Source organism: Uranotaenia lowii, chromosome 1, assembly GCF_029784155.1.
Source record: "Uranotaenia lowii strain MFRU-FL chromosome 1, ASM2978415v1, whole genome shotgun sequence".
NCBI classification, from domain to species: domain Eukaryota; kingdom Metazoa; phylum Arthropoda; class Insecta; order Diptera; family Culicidae; genus Uranotaenia; species Uranotaenia lowii.
Window position 1 is genome coordinate 54,552,308 of NC_073691.1, and position 16,754 is coordinate 54,569,061.

At 36.1% G+C, this 16,754-nt stretch overlaps 1 protein-coding gene across 1 annotated transcript; it reads right to left on the reverse strand.

The window, feature by feature from the left end:
- Positions 1-470: 470 nt before the first annotated feature.
- On the reverse strand, positions 471-1,376 carry LOC129740294 (uncharacterized). Its single transcript, XM_055731920.1, has 2 exons — positions 1,045-1,376; positions 471-982 (listed from the first exon to the last, which is right to left on the reverse strand). Exons 1-2 carry the CDS (start codon positions 1,099-1,101, stop codon positions 494-496), a joined length of 546 nt encoding a protein of 181 aa, XP_055587895.1. The 5' UTR covers positions 1,102-1,376; the 3' UTR covers positions 471-493.
- Positions 1,377-16,754: the final 15,378 nt, after the last annotated feature.

A 16,754-nucleotide genomic window follows, 5' to 3' on the forward strand; every position in this document is an offset into this window, starting at 1 on the left:
TTTTTATTATTTTAATTTTGTTAAATTCAAAATTTAGATTTCAGAATTCACAACTTAAATTATATTTCAGAATCTCACAATTTAAATTGGAAAGCATAAATCCAGACTCCCAGGAACTAGCACTAATTGAACAAACAGTAAACAGTTCCTGGGAGTCTGGATTTATGCTTTCTAATTTTAAATTTTGATATTCTGAAATATAATTTAAGTTGTGAATTCTGAAATCTAAATTTAGAATTAAATAAAATTAAAATTTTATAAATCATAATCTGATATCAAAATTAAAATCGAAGCTTTTTTAAACTCCGTAAGGTTCAATTCTAAATGTAGAACTCAGATTTCCAAAACTCACAATTCATTCCTATTCATTTTGTCAAATCAGACAAGACAAAATGGACAAAACAGAATCAATGAAACACTAAACACTACTGTTCATATAAATTTTCTCATTTAATTCGAAATTCATCACAGTTCACTCAAACTCATTTGCATTTCACAAACCACTCACACTGGCTGGTTGTGCACCTCCATTAACCAATTGAACCGACGGTGACGCTGCTGTCAGGGCCCGGATGTCCCCGGCCAGTACCACAATTTGGCGCCAGGCCGACCTCCTGCTCATGTTGGCACAACGTCGGTATTCCGGCAGCAGCAAACTTTCCCACAGGAATTCGGCGCACAGATCCAGCTCCCGTTGACAGCGCACGTACAGCTGGACGATGGCTTCCCGGAACTGGGGCGGTGTGTCCGCGCGGAAAGATTGTGCGAACAACCTCCCCAGGGCGCGATTTTGCAGATCGATTGCGTGCTGTAATCTGGCCAAGACGACCGCAGACGGTTGCACGACGGCACTCGGGATGGCAGCAGGATTCGATTGCTGTGGCTTGACCGGATAATATGGAGGACGAAAACCTCTGACTAGCCCTTCATCGGATGGGGCGGAATCGGCTTCATCGTACTCCTGCCAGGATTCGAACTGAGCCTGAAAGAGAAAAAAAATATTTATTTGGAGCTCAGAGAAATCTTAAGTTAGCTAATTATTACATTGGTCAGAACCAGGAGTCCACAGAGAATAAAAACTTTTGTGGTGAACGCCATCATCGTTGGTATGCCTAGTGGATGGTGGTGAATCTTCTAACGGAGACTCAGCTGTCGGATGCACGATTTTATAATCTCTGCGGGGGTTATTTTTCTGGAAAGTTTATTCCTAGGGAAGGTACACACTTACGGTTTCTCTAGCTTAGTAGGGAAAGGGAGGATTAGGTTATCTACCGGTAGCTGATCGGTCAAAAATTACGAAACATTTTAGCGTGGTAAATTCAGGATCAAGAATTTTGCTATTTTATAAAAAACCATACTTTCATCATAAGAGTATCTCAGACTTAGGCAAATGATAATCACAAACAACTAGCTATAGGGTGTCCCATAAACAGCTTCGTGAAAAATCAGGACCGGTGGACAAAACTTTGGACCGGAAAGTCATGCGCATTTTCGCCAGAACGAAAACTGCCTAAGTTCAGGAAGTGGCCAAAAACGTGGATCCCCTCTCAGCACTGTCCAGATTGGGTCTAAAGACCTATAAGAAGCAGAAGAAACCGAAGCCGAGTCAAGATTTTGTATTTTGCTTTAACTGCGTTAGCTCTTGATCCAGAGCTTGTTCGAGCTTGTTGGCTCAACAAAACTCAAACACTTGAGCCAAAGGATATGCTTGCATGAATAATCATCCTACCCAATTAAAATCCTTAAAAATGAGATCAGAATTTTAAAAAAAAAACCTAAAAAACCCTAATTGTAAAACATCAAAAAGATTTTGTGTTGAGTTACAAGAATAAATAAACACAAATACAAATACAAATACCCAGCAGCCATGTTTTCTATTTGCAAGAGTTTTAAGCCGACCGGCTTGACTTTGAACGGCAATTTGGGGAAAGTTGTTTAAGTTAATCCACGTCCTAGGCAGAAAATATTCAAAACATTCCTGTGATTCTGAACGTTTATTACGGAAGCTGTGGACAACCGAGTTAAACAGGTCAGCGAGCAACCGTACACGTATTTACCGAAGAGATTTCTAAGCTGCCATTAGATTCGCGATATAGTATCTATCTATTTTCTTTGTTGGCAACAAATCTCCGGCAATTGCGGGAGTGTTCGGTCGGATGAATAATGCTCAGCAGCTGTTGTTTGGCCATAATAAAGTCACAACCAATAACGGCCATAATACCATAATGGCGTCACGCAGGATACCGAAATCGCGAGATAATGACTTTGCAAAGCAACACAGCTCCCCACAAAAGCCAAGTAAGTATATGTACCCAGTCGAGTAAACGATCCGAAATGCGATTGTTGCTTACTTTTCCCTGTAGCAGAACGTTGAGTAATGTTACTGGGGGGAACAGTGTCGTTTTTATTTTATTTTATTTTCTGAAAATCGAAGTGGTATGTACGCTATGATAAAACGATGGTTAATGATCGGGGAAGCTAATTTTCTGTTTGGGATAGGAAATTAGAAACATCCGAGCAGTGATAGTGATTAGGAGAAGAAGCACGGGGAAAAGGAGCGCGGGTTGAGAATGAAGCACTGACTGCTAAATTGTCTTGAATATATTGAACCATTTGTTTCAACATCATAGAAATTTTCCAATCTTGCTGTAATTGTATATGCAATGCGTTATGAGAAAATAGCGCCTTTAAGTATGCAATAACTGTGAAATGAGAACTGATATGTGTGTGGCGCACGAATGTATGTATGCCTATATCAAACATTCCCTCTGTGTGAGTCGTGAATGGGTTAAACGCATACCACGTCATCCCACATACGCGTGCGGGGAGTCAGTCAGTCGGTTCGGTGAGCAAACGAGCAAGCCGAGTAGTGCGTGCAGTTTCCGCTGCAGTTAGTGATCCGGTGGCCCCCCTGGTGCTACTACCGAGCTTCGGAGCTCCGGACAGGTCTGCACATTTGGCGACCGTGGCAGGTAATTTCTCTTCAGCATTATAAAACGAGAAATTACTTAAAAAAAATTCGAACGAAAAAGTAAACAAATGTGGTCACCGGTTCACGCTCAATTTAGTTTAGTCAATCTTGCTTGAAAATCAAACAGTTTATTGATTACCCATCGAAAATAAACTGTGGCAAAATGAGTAATTCGAATACTCATTAGGTATATGTAAAGTTGTTGAAACAAAAAAAGCACCGCTGTTAGTTAACTTTCGGAGGTTACCTAGATTGAAGTGAAAAGGAAAGAAAACGTGCCATATTCACATAATGTTTAAAGAGTTTTTGACATGTGCGGGCTTTGAAACAATGCCGAAACTGAAATTGATGAATCCAATTTCATTGAGAAGATAACATTAAATAAAAATGAAATTTTAAGCGAGTCGTGAGGACAGCTTGATAATGTTCACAATTTCAAGCGGGTTGAGAGGACAGCTTGAAATTGGAAGGCGAGTTGAGAGGACAGCCTGAACGTAACGATAAAAAAAAATCAAGCGAGTTGAGAGGACAGCCTATGCTTGCGAGTTGAGAGGACCGCAAAGTAAGAACAGCGTGTTGAGAGGACAGCTGTGTTGAAATATAAAGGCGAGTTGAGAGGACAGCCTATGCTTGCGAGTTGAGAGGACCGCAAAGTAGAACAGCGTGTTGAAAGGACAGCTGTATTGAAATAATGGCGAGTTGAGAGGACAGCCTGTGAATAGTCAGTTTTAAGGACCGCAAAATAAAAACAGCGTGTTTAGAAAACAGTTGAGAGGACAGCCTATGCTTGCGAGTTGAGAGGACCGCAAAGTAAGAACAGCGTGTTGAGAGGACAGCTGTAATGAAATTTACAGACCAGTTGAGAGGACAGCCTAAACGTATCGATAAAAATTTCAAGCGAGTTGAGAGGACAGCTTGAAATTAGAAGGCGAGTTGAGAGGATATCCTATGCTTGCGAGTTGAGAGAACCACAAAGTAGAACAGCGTGTTGAAAGGACACCTGTATTGAAATAATGGCGAGTTGAGAGGACAGCCTGTGAATAGTCAGTTTTAAGGACCGCAAAATAAAAACAGCGTGTTTAGAAAACAGTTGTATTTTATTACAAGACGAGTTGATTGGACAACCTATGAATTGTCAGTTGGAAGGATCGAAAAATAAAAACAGTATTGAGAAGACAGCTGTATTGGAAAAAGGCGAGCTGAGACAGCAGCCGATGCACGCAAGATGAAAGAAGGAGAAGATGTTTTGGTAGAAAGATAGCAATTGAAAACAATTGATGGAAGAAATTGTGTGGGAGCTATGAGTAAAAGAGATTATTAAAAGATAAGAAGTAGATATGATGAGAAATTAAGTTGATTAGAAGATTAAAAGGTCCATAAAACAAATGGTGAATATCAGAACGCAACAAGTTTCAAAAATGAAATAATTACTAGTAGAATAAGTTGAACAATGAGATAATAAAATCAATGAAGAGGACAGTAAAACATAAAAGTCAAAACAAGTAGAACATTATAAGATAGAAAGAAAACAAAATGAAAAAAATAAGGAAAGTTTAAGGTAAGGTGATGAGAAGAGGCAAAAATTTAAGTTGAGGAAGGGACGAGAAGAAGCTGAGAGTGAAAATAGGAGATAAGATGACTTGCAAATTGAACGATCGTGTTGCAAAGATTATCCCTTCAAGCGAAATAAATTGCTACACTGCACACACATCTTCAACATTTTCGTATCAAATGAAGCTTTGGAGAAATATTTGTTGCAGTCATCATTAAGTTCTGTTCAGTGAATGAAGAGAGCATAGGCGATTCTCAGTTAAACTACTTGACACGCAGCGCCAACCAGTTGTTAATGGCAGAATTAATCAGGCTTCAAATAGTCGGTGGAAAAGAGAAAGAGTGATAATTCAATAGAGTTAATATGGTTTAACGATTTTTTTTTTTTCAAACAAAACTTGTTAGAACAGTTTTTCTTCTGAGAAGAAGGGAGATGTGTGGCGCACGAATGTATGTATGCCTATATCAAACATTCCCTCTGTGTGAGTCGTGAATGGGTTAAACGCATACCGCGTCATCCCACATACGCGTGCGGGGAGTCAGTCAGACGGTTCGGTGAGCAAACGAGCAAGCCGTGCAGTTTCCGCTGCAGTTAGTGATCCGGTGGCCCCCCTGGTGCTACTACCGAGCTTCGGAGCTCCGGACAGGTCTGCACAATATGGCAAAAAATAGTCAATGGACCTTTTATCTTTCGATTTTCTTTGATTTTTGTCAAGTGATAAGGCCCCCTGAACCTAGGATCAAGTCTCCTTTAACTTCAAAAATATCACTATTTTTTCGCCCCAAGAAAATGTTTCTAATTCATCAACTTGAACAAAGCTTTGATTTAATTTTTGTAGCACACAAGCTTGACATTAAAGCTGTCGAAAAATGCAAAAGATGGTGAATTGCAATGTTTCAAAAAGATATGATGGAAACATGAAAATAGGATACAGTCTCCCCATTCTCCCCCAGCTATTTTCAAATGTTAATCCTTGAATATAAAAAACGATAGCTGATAGGGAAAAACTTATTGGTCAACAAAAACAAGGTCAAAATTAAAATCTTTGTATATCGTACAAATGTGATGTTTTTGCCTTTGATTGAGCCTCTTTACAATCACAAATATCAATCAATTCAAATCATATCCAGAATTAAAAAAAAAAATCAGAATTAAAAATTTCAATTTGAACCCAAAACTCTGATTTGAAATTTATGTCTCAAAATAAGATAAAAAAAGATTTGAAGTTCAGGATTTGAAAACAAATTTTGTTAAAAGGTTACCAATTCAGGATTATTATTCAATTTCAGATTCTGACTCTGAACCTAAACCTGATGACCTAGATTACAAATTCTTTTTAAAACTCTGATTTAAATTTCAGGCTCCCAGGCAGGATTAAGACATAGGAATAGGAATAAGAAGTTAGTAAATAAATATCAACTAGTTATATATAGTCGACGTTAATTGTTGTGGTTTTAAAAATAGAAATTTTCCGGATGCGAAATTGGCATATCATTCTCATGTATCTCGAAGGCGTAAAACATAAGTTATTTAATTAAAAAAAATTTTGTCGAATATAAGATGTGTATCGTAAAATAGTTTTAAAAAAGGACAAAAAATGGGAAAATTATAACGATGCGAGAAAAAAGCAATCGACTAATAATTTCCCTTTGCTTCAAATAAGCATCCATACGTTTCCAAATTCATTGCGTTCAAGCAAACATAAATTTTTTCACATCGTATGCATGAAAGAATTAGAAAAATGTGTATTTGAAGCATAAAAACCGCAAACTTTCATACCACGGCAAGTTTTTTTGAAAATACTTTCAATTGTTATTTTGATGTACGGTGAAGATTTTGGTGAAAAAAAAAGATTAATTCAACCTGCTTCAAATGGTAACACATTTTGACCAAACATTTTTTGGCACACTGATCATGGGGCTAATCAGGGCATATACATAAAATGAGCTAGGTTTCTCTTACCTTTGAAAATAACGTGAAACAGAAAAATATACTCCAAAGTTGATCCCAGAATATTGTGGCTTTAAGCTTCCAATGGAAATCAGGAATTATTTTAATTTTTTTATAGTTTTGCCCCTGGAGTTAGACACTATCATTAAAATTTTATCAGCGAAATCAAACATCCCAAGCAATCAAAGGTCACAAATTTACCTAAATGAAGGCTTTTAAAGTTACATATTGGCGGACATAGAGTGAACTACATATATGTATGAACTTGAAAGTTGCAATATTTAGTAATAAATATGTACGTTGTAAGGGATTTGAGCAAAAGTGCCAGGTGTCCTGATTTATCAGGATTTGTCCCGATTTTCGAGAGAAACTCTTGAATGCTCCTGATTTTAAAAAAATGTCTATCGAATGTCCTGATTTGTCCTGATTTTCAAAAAATATCTAAACATATAGTTAAATGATGAGAACATCATACAAATCTGTAATAAAATTGTTTAACCGTTGATCATCTTTGGTTCAGAATAAATTTAAATGCTGGTTTTCTGATACGAACTGCAGGCCAGTAAAGGTTCTGCAGCTTCATGCAATCTACACAAAGCTGCATGTTATTTCATCAATTTAGTGGTGTCCTGAAAAATCCTAATTTTTTTCATCGCAGTGTCCTGATTTTTACAAAAACGCCTGGCACCTCTGGACTTAAGTCACAAAAGTTGAGAAGGTAGTAATTTATCTACGACCGTTAAGATCAACATGTATGACAGTGTCAAAATGGTAATATCTGATTGTATGGTAAATTTCAACCATATAACAGAATTCAATCATGTGACATAATTTAATCATGAGACATAATCTGATCGTGTAACATAATCAGTCCATGTGACATAATCGGACCATGTGACATAATCTGATCATGTGACATAATCGGACCATGTGACATAATCGAACGATGTGACATAATCTTATCATGCAACATAGTCATACCATGTGACACTCAGACCTTGTGATATAATCTGACCATGCAACATAATCTTTCCATGGAACATAATCATGCACCATAATCAGAACATGTGACATGCAACATAATCAGACCATGTGACATATTCCAACCATGTGACATAACTCGACCATGCAACATAATCGCTACTGTCCCCGTATAGTGTTGCCGTAAGACGTAATTCTACGGCAAAAGGACACAAAAGTACTCAAAACGGCATTTGCTAAGTCACAAAAAATGCATTGAGATGCTTTCTTCCTGGCTGGCTGGCTGTTTAGTTGGGCGGGTGCGCCTGCAAATATGCTACAAAATCATATCACCACTTCGAGTTTTAGTTTCAGTTAAAACAATATCTGGTCGTGGCCTTGTGGTATCGTGTTCGATTGTAACCACAAAGTTCGGGGTTCAATTTCCAAAGCCACTCAAGTTTTTTTTTAAGTAATAAGATCATTTGAGTGACCTTTCTGTAGGAGAGAAGCAATCGAGCATTATAAATTGATCAAATCTCGGCAAACCGCAACTTTTCAAGTTTGGAATTCGGCGCGTGGCATCATGGCGGCACCATGTAGTAAACATAGTATATAATCAAAATTGAGATAAAGAGAGAAGTTTTGCTCATTTTACCGATTTTTTGGAAGCTGAAATATAAGGCAGCTGAAAGTTGAATAGAACATCACTATTTAAGACTTGTTTTGGAACTATCAATTTGGAAAGTATCAATAAGAACTAAAATTTTTAGCTGCATGAAACGTACTTCAGATTAATGATGGGGCTGAGTAAACTTTTCCGTACCTGTTTTATGAGACTTTTGGTTGCTTGGGATGGCTGATGAAAAAGATTATTACTGGTAGGTAGGTTGGTGGAAAACCATAGAATACGTTTAAATTTACGGAAGCTTGAAGGAATTTTTGACGTTTACGGTTTTTAAGTTTCAAAAGTTCCTCGATTAAAAATTAAGCAGCTTTTCCGCTCTAGGGGTAAAAAAAATTGTTCAAAAGTTCATATGTAGTATAAAATCTTTTCTACTTATTTTCATTGCTTTTATTGAGTTTTGAATAGGTTCACAAAACATACCATCTATCGCCAACCTTCTAATCGTGGTCTGAAATGCTGAATTTGACATATTACGAAAATCGTCCGAAAACTGTCACAATTTATCCTAATATTCTTCTTTGTTTTATTTGTCTTTATTATATTCCCCTACTTTCCTTTATTTTATTCTGGTTAGCCAACCTTCAGCTGAGACAGTTATCTGAAAAGTAGCAAACTGAATGATGTTCAGCACATTTTCTGAAATATGCATGAACTTATCTTACTATTCGGGATCGGTTACCGATAAATTCATCCAATTATATAGATCACTTTTCCACAACTCGGACTTGCGATAAAATATATCGAATGTCCAATCATACGAGAAAGCTAATCGATTCGACGTGATCTAGATACGGAATAGGCTCGCTTTCGATTCCCGCCGGAAGTGAAGATTCACCATCTGGAAAAAGTGGGAAAATGAGCAAAGATGATGGGCCATCTATTCGCAAGCATCCGAATCGTGTGCTGGCGGCTGACGGCAGTCCAGTTTCGAGCTATAAGCCTACATGTAGGCGCGCTCATTTGGCCAGCTCAAGGAACGTGGAAAATTGCGATACCGACCGACAGACCAACTATAGCAGTGTGTGCGGACTCCTAATGTGAAGTGGGTATCGAGGAGACCGCCATTGTTGAGTAGGTTGATGTTCGCCATTTCTACTCGGCAGCAGATGGGGAATGTACCTAACCTAACCTAACCTAGCTGAGTATAAAAAAGCCTCCATCCGACAGAGCAGCAATGCCAGATGGATGAAAGAGAGTGTTGAGTGTTAATGCCAGCGCCATCTATCGTCCATTTAGCGCCAAATGTGACTGCGTGTTTATGGAAGAATATGTTCTTTCATAATCCCGCCTGACTGGCAGAATAAGTAGCCGGCATAGCGCTAGCCTAGTAGAAAGTGTGGATTGCGAAGATATGTTGTGCCGAGGGCTTGATCCAGTAAGCGAAACAGGCCACGGCTATAAATTCAATTTTTATGCCCTAATGATGATGTCGGAAGGAATCAGTGTGCAGAATTTTTTATGATTAAAAGCCTCTTCGGCTGGATCAATAGACAATGGATTGGATTTTTCGACTTGGTGAAGTAGTCAATTTTTTGAAACTCAACAAAGAATTAGGAATACAAACTTTAATTTTGATTTCCTAACTCTTTCTGAAGCACTAAAAAATTCTTGAGTCACGTAGTAATAGTTTCTTAATATTTTTTGAATTTGAAAACTACCTTCGTATTTGGATGTACTCATCCAAAAAAAAGGGCTAGTAAATTGCCGCTTATTCAGCTATATGAAATTGGAAAGCATGCATTCAATTAGAAATCGAACAATTGATTGATAAATTTAGTAACCATTACCATTACATAGGGGAGAGTGGGGATACTTGATCCCCTTTTTTTATTTTCACCATATCTTTTTGGAAAAATTTAGCAACTCGCCGTCTTTGACATTTTCTGACAGCTTGTAACTTCAAGTTTTTATGCTCCAAAAATTAGAACGATACTTGAACCCGTTGATGAACTAGAAGCATTTTCGTGGGAGTAAAAAAAATTGCGATTTTTCTGAAGTTAGGGGAGACTTGATCCCCTATTGAAGGAGACTTGATCTTTTATTCAGGAAGCCCTAATCCTTGTATAAAAATCAAACAAAACCGCAAGATAGAATGTTAATTGACTATTTCGGTCATGTTTGTTCTCATTTCACAATTTATAGCAGACATAAGAAAAAAATTCTATAACTTGGTCTCAACGCTAATAACATTGCATACTTAAAGGCGCTATTTTTTATAATCAAGAGAAAATTAATTATTTTTGCTCTTTTCTTCAGACAATTGTTTGATAAATATTAGTTTTTGGATAAATATTAATAATTTCGTAATCAGCAATCATAACGATCAATTCAGAAGAAGAATATGCGGTTTGGAAGGGGGATTAATTGTACCCAACTCTAGGGGATCAATTGTACCCATAATCAACATTTTAGAAAACTTTTTCTGAAAAAAGTTGAGAGTTTTCCATTGCTTTGAAAATATGGCATTATGAAGTTCATTTTACGCTCGAACGATTGATACATTGGAACAAATATTTTTTTCATAATTTTTCCATGTAAGGAACATTTTAAAGTGTTGAAAAAAGATCTTCAAATTACATTTAGTGAAATTTTTCAAACAAAGTTCAATTACTCAAACAATTATTTTGTTAAAAAATTTTAAACTACAAGCATTGTTATTTTGCTCATTTTGGCACATTTTTCTAGAACATTTGATCTTTGTAAGACATTCCAGTTTCGAGATATAGCTAAGGAATCAAGTATCCCCAGGGATCAAGTATCCTCATTCTCCCCTACAGATAATATATTTATAAAATTCAGAGCCATTTTTGCTGGTCCGCACAGATTTCAGTGGGGAAACAGAAAACGGGAAAATATTCGGTGTTGGTTTTTTATCCTACACAGTAAACGAAAATTACCGAGTTCGGTAATTTTTTACCGAAATTCTAACATGTGTAAATCGTTAAACTGTTCGGTAATTTTTTCGGTAAAAAATAAACGAACATCGGTAAATCGATTCTTCATTTACCGATGTTCATTTATTTTTTAACGAAAAAATTACCGAACAGTTTAACGATTTACACATGTTAGGATTTCGGTAAAAAAAACTACCGAACTCGGTAATTTTCGTTTACTGTGTATCCTTGAGATTGAAAAATCTATCTTTCACGCTTAACAACTTTTTTTGTCGTATCATGTAATATCATCTAACGACATTGAAGGAAATCTGTGAAATTACGTCTAGACAAATGAAACCAAATATTTGTAGAGCATTCGGCACATGCGCATAATAGTTACAGTCAAAAAAGTGGAGTTTTGTAGTTTCATTGGAGCATGTAGTATCAAATTTCCAACAAACTGGCGTGGAAATTTGGCATGTGGCCTTCTGGCACACCAAGGAACGATTTTAATCTACACGGTTTCGATTCCGGAACATATCTCTATTTTTGGACCACCCTAATCTACACTCTAGGTCAAAAGGTTAAGTGAACCTTAAATTGAAATCCGATCCGATCTCAGGCAGGACATTCTTGACTCAAAAATATGGATGCGTGTTGTTCATTATACCCTCGAATCTACTAAATACATCTTTATACTATCGTTTGAGGGGAGTTTCACCTTCAAAAATTCTCTGGAGCCACTGTAACATCCCTTGGAAAAGGATCTTAGCTTCTGAAACTTTTCCAGGCTGAGATCACGGGACCATATTATATGAGGCCCTTAGAGCCAAAGGGGTATAAGTGCATAAAACCTGATTTTGAGAAAAAAGCACTTGAACTTCGTTGTGTTCCAGTAAATTCCATAGATATTTTTTATGATTTTTTTTCATGTGAATGATTTTTCTAAATAAAAACAAAGCATTTTACAACATTTTCCCAAAAAACAACGTTCATTTGAAGTTTATTGAGGCGATACATATTTTTTAAATTTGGTACTTATACCCCTTTGGCTCCAAACACATGCACTTATACCCCTTTGCCACCAAATGAATTCACTTATACCCCTTTGCCACCAACAAATTTTCACATCCAGGTTTTTTGATCTTATTGATATGGGTAAGAAATCATAAATATTCATTGCTACAAGAGTCAATTAGTTTTCGTATAAATATATTTTTTGTTGTTTTGATGAGAAATATACTCTGGTATAGTAGGTTAAGAGATTTTATGGCTGAAGATCGACCTGGTCTTGGCAACTTCTACTAAATCTCTCCAAACAACGTTTTTTCATCAAGATTAATTTATAATAATTCGTGAAAGGTATTTTCCACTAAATTCCAATCACCACGTGTTTTGTACGTCTTTGCCTAATCAATTGGGTATTGGAATGGGACTTGCGGTCACTCTGAGTTGTTTTTTTTACAGTAAATTAACGATAGGCGCTTCAATATTAACCTAATTATCTCGTACAAATACATTTTTTTTTTTGTACTTTATAAGCCTTTAATCCGTGACACACTTCATATATCCAGAAATCAGGAATTTGTGATCCGCCAATTTGTTATTGAAACAGAAAAAATAATTAAATATATTAATTTTTTTTCTACTAGAACTATCACTAAATGCAATCAGATGAATCATAGTTGATGGTAAATTTTTAAACATCATCAGCTATTCAAAAGAAAAGTGAATTACATTAATTTTAAAATTTTTTTGGTCCCGATGAAAAAACATTACTTTCATGAAATCAAGTTAGGGTTGGTGGCAAAGGGGTATAAGTACATCAGTTTAATGGACTTTGGAGGCAAAGGGGTATAAGTGCAGCACTTATACCCCTTTGGCTCCAAACAAAAAGGAAATTTCAGTAAGCACGATTTTTTCAACGAGATCTAAACATAACAAAATAGTGAAATAAAATTATGATTAAAATAGCATATGATGATTGACAGTTAAGGATTCGTTCTAGATGGTTATCTCGATTTTTTCCATTTTGTCACTTATACCCCTTTGGCTCCAAGGGCCTCATATGCAAGTAAAAGGCCTCGCAAGCCTCGCAACGTAATCCAATGTAATTACATCAATAGAACCGGTATGGTTTTTGCGAAAAACGGTAACATTCTCAAAATTCAGTGCAAAGTCGAATTAAGGTGCTAGAAAAGTCTCAGAAAATACAAAGTGCGAAAAAAAGCTACATTTGAATAGTCGTTAAAAATTCTTTGTTTCGTATTTTATAAATCACAAATTACGTCAACTTTCCTATTCACTTTTTTGAAATTTTCTTCTGCGAATGGAACAGCTTTGGTGGTTATTAATTGAAAAGTACGGGTTTTCCACCACTGATTTACAGCTTTTTACTCAGCATATTTTTTCCAAAAAAAATCGACTTAGAATAATTATAAACCAATTGATTTTAGCTGAATATTGTCTGAAAATCATATTTGAGTCACTTTACGAGCTTTCCAAAACCACAAATTTTAGACGAGTTTAAGCGGAAAAAGTGCTTAGGGTCATTCGATCTCTGATGGTTTGGATAGGTATACCTCATTAGACTGAGTCGATTTGGGTTCAATTTGGGGGCAATTTCTCAAACCCGGGGTCTTGAAAGCTTCGTTTTGCTGCAAAACTCATCCATGATTTTATTTGCAAAATTTTTAAGTGACGTTTTCATGAGTAAACTTTAACTTTTAGGTTTATATGGGAAAATTGAATATTTGGTACTGAAAAATCAACATCATTTTTGTTTCTTCTGAGGAACCGAGCCTGCACATGGCGTTTGTGCCAATTTATAAATTCTTTAAAAGAAATTTTCCGCTGAACAACTTTGTCGAAGACCGTTCTTCGTGTCTTATTTTCCATAAAAGTTATTAGCTCAACAGGGGTATGCCCTTTTGGCATTGAAAAACAATAAATTCAATTGACACCACTGCTGGTGTCTCGCAAAGTATTGCATGAAAAGTCTAGTCATGCAATATCTTGCTAGGCAGCTACTGAACCGATCAATGTGAAATCTGTTATATGAAAGTTTTTGGGGTGTTTAAAATCCTTGATCTGCACTAGTTCACGTTCCTATCGAGACTCAGGCTCGCTCTCGTCCTTCCTCATTATTTATACTTTTCTGTACTCGTGTGTCACCGCTCTTCATTAATCTCATTATGTGAGATTGCCTTATTCTTCAGGATATCACATCCTCCCTTTGCACCAAAAGCATTTGATATTAATCTCACTTCGAGATTCCACTTTTACTCTGTCTGGCCATGGCCTACACTCTGACTCAGAACTGTTTTATTTCTTTTTTCTATTCTCCTTCACCTGACCTTGAGCTTATACTCGGATTCAGGACTCAATTCGTTTTCTCACTATTTCCTAGTTACTTTGACCGGGAGCTTCTACTCTGGTTCAGGCAGTATCAAATGTTACCTGACCGTGAGCTTATACTCTGATTCAGGAGTTTTCCAAATTATCCTGACCATGAGCTTATACTCAGATTCAGGATTTTGTTCCATATTATCCTGACCATGAACCAATACTCAGATTCAAGATTTTTTCCACTGTTTAACCTGACCATGAGCTTATACTCCGATTCAGGGTTTAGTCAATTTATCCTGACCGAGAGCTTTACTCTGATTCTATACAACTTTGTGAAATAGAGAAAATATCGGTCGTCAGACCATATCAACTGGCAACCCTATTTGTTCGCTGTAAAAAGATCTCTCTTCATCGATTTCCTCCTCCCACGAATCTCTTCGATCGAGATATTATTTCGCCGACCGTACCAACGTCGGTCAGCTAGCAACTAAGTGCGGGCTGGCTGATCACAATTATTCGTGAGTATCGGCATGCCCCGTACACCTTCTTTGTCCTGCCACAACCTTTGTCGTGGCACCATCATCGTTCGAGTCCGCTGTTGTACTGGCCTAGCCTCGCCACCACCATCATCCCAACACTGCCTCTCCCTCGAATTGAAACTGATTCACTAAACTCTTTTCTCGAGGGAAAGGCAGCGCTTCTGCTTAGGTCGCCAATGTAAAATCCTTGATCTGTACTAGTCCACGTTCCTATCGAGATTCAGGCTCGCTCTCGTCCTTCCTCATTATTTATACTTTTCTCTACTCGTGTGTCACCGCTCTTCATTTATCTCACTATGTAAGATTGCCTTATTCTTCAGGATATCACAGGGTGTAATATGGTTTCTATAATACTTTCAAACCGTTCTGACTTGAAAGAGGAAGGGCTCCCATACAAAATTAACATAAAATATATGGAAACCCATACAATTTTTAATCAATTATCCACAAAACCATTTTTTTTTTTTCATTTTGAAATGCTATATTGTATTGTTGGACAAGTTAGAACATATTCAGATGATTTGCAGTTTAAAAATGCCACCCATATTTGAAAGTATTGGAGGAAGAATCTATTATAAAATTTAATAAAATTCGACCAAATTTAAAATTGTTTCGATCTAATTCGGCATACATCCAAGTTTTAAAATAATAAGGCAATTTAAAATATTTTAAGCCATTTTATTATTTTAAAAGGGAGACTCCCATGCAATATAACCGAAAAACTATCAAAACTCGAATTGATTTCATGAGATTTTCCTTAAAAATCGACTCCAAAAACTATTTGACATGATTGGACGATTGATTGAATTGGCAAACAAGTTTTAGTAAAATAAGATATTGTTCTATTGAAAGACCCTCATTTTTCTAATTTTTTTTTTTCAAATCAGCTTTTAACTATGAATAAATATAATTAATTGTCTGTCTTTATTTTTGTTCACAATAAACTCGAAAACTACTGAACCGATCAATGCGAAATATGGTTTCTGAAAGTTTTTGAGGCCAGTGGTTTTTTCTTTAAAAGTTTTAAGGGGGACTCCCATACAAAAATACCTTGAAATATATCAGTGTCTAAATCATTTTAAGTCATGTACTGGAAGATCCCTTTCTATTAAGAAAAAAAGGGAGGTTTGCTGGCATACAAATCCAAAGTAATGGTAAATTATTGGACCGAAATAAATTTCAAGTGATTTCAAGTGAGTTTGATCAAATTTGGTTCGCATGCAAATTTTAATGTAATGTAATGAAATAAGCTTCCAGCTTCTAAAAAAGAAGGTCAAGTATAAAACCACCAACATTTAAAAAAAACCTAAAACTTGATTTTTTCAGGGTTTTTCTCATATTATTATTTTTATCGTATTTGAGGAAATACAGATTTTTCTAAAAAAAAGTAACCAAAATTGCCCCAGCCCATTTGTTAAATTTACCAAATAAAAAAAATTATTTCATAATTCTTTGAATCAAAAACAATGACCATGTTGAAAATAGAAATCAGAAATCCAGTTCCACACTGGGAATTCATAAAGAAAATCTCTTTTTTGTTAAAAATTCAAGAAAAATTCTAGTTTTAGTATATCTTGAAAAAAATTTCTATATCCCAAAACTTAGAAAACTGAGCTAAAAATTCAGATTTTGAAAATCAAATAAAATTATTGAAATGTTCCTTCTTACAAAAAAAAATTAAGGATTTTTTTTTAAAGTAGTTTAGTATTTAAATTTAACCACCAAAAATATATCATAATAGGGAATGTGTGTTGGAATGCACACCGGGTCAGCTAGTTCTCAATAAAATTTGTTAATGCTTTTGGTTGAATCCACTGCAATATGAGAACAGGAAAAGAAAAAAATTACCTATAGAAAAAAAAGCCAGGGA